The 4,101-nt window shown below is 33.3% G+C and overlaps 1 protein-coding gene across 1 annotated transcript in view; it reads left to right on the forward strand.

The window, feature by feature from the left end:
• Positions 1-4,101, forward strand: part of LOC106475757 (importin subunit alpha-7-like) — a gene marked incomplete at both ends in the record, with an annotated part of 17,336 nt that overhangs the window by 1,123 nt on the left and 12,112 nt on the right. The window contains 2 exons of the mRNA XM_013936433.2: positions 297-396; positions 3,730-3,893. Of these exons, the coding sequence (XP_013791887.2) occupies positions 297-396; positions 3,730-3,893 (264 nt within the window). The remainder of the gene's footprint in view (positions 1-296; positions 397-3,729; positions 3,894-4,101) is intronic.

Here is a 4,101-nt window from a genome sequence, read left to right on the forward strand (position 1 = left end):
CTGCTAAATTAGGGACGGCTAGCGCAGATAGCCTTCGTGTAGCTTTGCGCGAAATTCCAAAACAAACAAACTTTCTGGTAATCAAATAATAAAAATCAACGGAGCATTCTTTATCTTAATCTAGGGTATTTTTCCTAAACTTTAACAGAGAAGTGATGATTATCATTAAATATTGAAATTTGGTTTGTTACCTTGCATTCATTTGTTACTTTCATCATGACAGGACATTAAGTTTTAACAATGTAACTATAAAATGTTTGAAAATGGAATACTACATCGAAATGAATTTCTTTTAGATTAATTAACAAGTCGGCAAGAATATCTATGACTAGGAATGCAGTCTGGGCTCTGTCTAACCTTTGCAGAGGGAAAAATCCACCTCCAAAATTTGAAGAGGTAATGTTTTTATCAAGTTCATCCGTGCAACTCTTAAGAGTGAAAACATTGAAATGGAATATCACTAACTTGTTCAAACTTACGATTGATGTTTGGCTATTAATTAAATAAAAGCGGTAATATTGTTGCAATCCAAATCATGACAGATACATATTCATTTCTCATTTCATTGATTTATTGATTAGCAACATCCCTTTTTGTACCATGTTTTAGGTTCTATGCACTGTTATTTTCAGTTAAATATTTTCTTTCTTGTGTTTTGTAGAACAGCTTCACCTTTGTTGTTCACACTGTAGGTGAGTTAGAACAGTTTCGTCATTGTTGTTCACACTGTAGGTGAGTTAGAACAGTTTCGTCATTGTTGTTCACACTGTAGGTGAGTTAGAACAGCTTCACCCTTGTTTTTCACACTGTAGGTGAGTTAGAACAGCTTCAACCTTGTTTTTCACACTGTGGGTGAGTTAGAATAGCTTCATCCTTGTTTTCACACTGTAGGTGAGTTAGAACAGATTCACTCTTGTTATTCACACTGTAGGTGAGTTAGAACAGCTTCACTCTCATTATTCACACTGTAGGTTAGTTAGAACAGTTCACTCTCATTATTCTGCACTGTAGGTGAGTTAGAACAGCTTCACTCTCATTATTCACACTGTAGGTGAGTTAGAACAGCTTTACCCTTGATATTCACACTGTAGGTGAGTTAGAACAGTTTCACTCTCATTATTCTGCACTGTAGGTGAGTTAGAACAGCTTCACTCTCATTATTCACACTGTAGGTGAGTTAGAACAGCTTTACCCTTGATATTCACACTGTAGGTGAGTTATAACAGTTTCACTCTCGTTATTCTGCACTGTAGGTGAGTTAGAACAGCTTCACTCTCATTATTTTGTACTGTAGGTGAGTTAGAACAGCTTCGCTCTCATTATTTTGTACTGTAGGTGAGTTAGAACAGTTTCACTCTCATTATTTTGTACTGTAGGTGAGTTAGAACAGCTTCATTCTTGTTATTTTGTATTGGAGGTGTGTTAGTACAGCTTCACTCTCGTTATTTTGTACTGTAGGTGAGTTAGAACAGTTTCACTATCGTTATTTTGTATTGGAGGTGAGTTAGTACAGCTTCACTCTCGTTATTTTGTACCGTAGGTGAGTTAGAACAGTTTCACTCTCGTTATTTTGTACTGTAGGTGAGTTAGGACAGCTTCACTCTCGTTATTTTGTACTGTAGGTGAGTTAGAACAGTTTCACTCTCGTTATTTTGTACTGTAGGTGAGTTAGAACAGCTTCATTCTTGTTATTTTGTATTGGAGGTGTGTTAGTACAGCTTCACTCTCGTTATTTTGTACTGTAGGTGAGTTAGTACAGCTTCACTCTCGTTATTTTGTACTGTTGGTGAGTTAAAACAGCTTCATCCTCTAAACTGCCTAAAACCTTCAGACTGTGTTTCCTGTAAATATATCTTGATGATTCATCTTCAGTTTTGCTGTTGCGGTGTACGACTGAGCACTCTAGGTGTAACAGGGTTCTCTTACTACCCCTATTCAAAGGATGGAAGGGCATTGCCCATTTATGTTAGGATCTGAAGGTACACCATAAACGAATGGTATCAGTTTGCTGCTGAAGTTGGTGTAATTGTATGAACTGGTACAGATGTACTGCTTTTGGTTATTTTATCAGAAAACCTCATGTAGCATAAGCTGTCAAGCCTAATGCCTTTTTCACCATCATATATGCCTTTTCTTCATTTTAACACTAAAAATGGTTAGCACGTTCCACACGTGACTGATGAAGCTGAATTATGAAGTGTTGTATAGAACTAACTTAACAAAAATCTCGGTTATAGGGAATCTTGTTGTTGTTTAACCTAAAACGGCACATGATAGAAACAGTATTTTCTGTTTACAAGAGCTTTATGGGAGTCTCAGAATCCTTTCTCCACCACATTTCTATAGAACGGAAACTCAGATGTAAAATGTGTTGTAGGTTTAATTTTCTGTGAAATCCACAACTTTGAACATAATATTCGTAATGATCCTCGTTTTTTAATGACATTTTTTAAATAAGATCATTTTATGTATGAGTAACAGTTGCATTTACCTATAGGTTAGCTTCAAATGTTCAAACCAGATATATTAAAAAAAATAATAACAGTTTAAGCTCTTACTGTATACAAGTTAATACTAGCTGTATAACTGTTCCTATATGGCATATCATTGTCATTAATTATGTTGATTTTTATTTACTTTTTGCCTATAATTATGACCGTTGCAACTTCCTTTTAGGCTTTCACAGAATATTAAACTTTTATCTATTACTTCCCGTTTCATGTGTTTTGTTGAGTGAGAAAAAATTATAATTAAAGTTGTATTGATTGTGTTCGACATACAAGAAATAATGTGTGTAATATATTGTTTTGTTGAGTGAGAAAAAATTATAATTAAAGTTGTATTGATTGTGTTCGACATACAAGAAATAATGTGTGTAATATATTGTTTTTCTTTTTTATTACTTTTAGCATTTTTATATTTAATCATAGTGCTGTTATTTTAGCTATTTAATGCATGATTAAGGTATTCGTTTTATCTATTATTTGTTATCTAGTATCTTCATAAACATTAGTTTTTGGCTATACTATTGGTAACATCCTGCTACTTGACTCCACTCCTAAACAGTAACACGTGTTATAGCAGTTTTATCTCTGAAGTCAGTTACACTGTTGGAATCACTTAATGAGTTTCCATTGGTCACAAGAAGATTTTAGGAAGGATTGTGGAAAGTTTTACTTATACACGGTCGTACTGGTGTTATATTGTTGGATGAAAATTAATTGTAAGACAGTACTTGAAGCTAACACGTAGTGTTTGTGTGTTCCATAAGTAAGGTATTCCCTATTATTCCTTTATTGTTACTCTCGTTAATAGTATTGGTTAGAATGTTTAACATGTAATTTTATATTTAGAATCTTTCATTATTATAATTTTATTATAGATTGTTTTATTAACTTCATATATGCGGAATAATCCAAATTTCTTTGGCTGGCTAGATTGTGAAGTATTATTGAATTTATAGCCAAAAATGTCGTTAACCCACCACAAGAAACGATGCTTAGCTTTATAAGTAAGAATATAAGAAAAATATATTTAATTAGCTATACTCATTACCTGGTTTGTCGTTAGTTTCGCTTTCTTGCTCTGATCGGAAGTTAATATTAATTAAAGTGTAATTTTAGTTTCATAAAATAAAAAAAATGAGTACCTCTGATTTTATTAAATTTTGTAAGTAATTTTTTTATTGGTTTACATTCTGCGTGGTGATAATTTTGATTATATTTTCAGGTATCTAAATGTTTACCAGTTCTAGCCAGGTTGTTGTTCCATAGTGATGACAGTATCCTAGGTGATGCTTGCTGGGCCTTGTCCTATCTCTCGGATGGTCCTAATGAAAAGATTCAAGCAGTTATAGATGCTGGAGTTTGCAGGCGTCTCGTGGAACTACTGATGTATGCAGAATTTCATGTTTAATTTTTCCGGATTTATATTATTGTATACATTGATGTTGTAAAAAAATCTGATAAGTAAAGTATGCCTATGTACATATATGATGTTATTGTACTTTCTATTTGACTTATTTCCAGAGTTAGTTCGAAACTGTTAGATAATGTTTCGTTACATGCCGTCTTGGTATTTCTAGAAGCATTCCTTAAACTT

This window comes from Limulus polyphemus, unplaced genomic scaffold (assembly GCF_000517525.1).
Source record: "Limulus polyphemus unplaced genomic scaffold, Limulus_polyphemus-2.1.2 Scaffold9112, whole genome shotgun sequence".
Classification (NCBI taxonomy): Eukaryota; Metazoa; Arthropoda; class Merostomata; order Xiphosura; family Limulidae; genus Limulus; species Limulus polyphemus.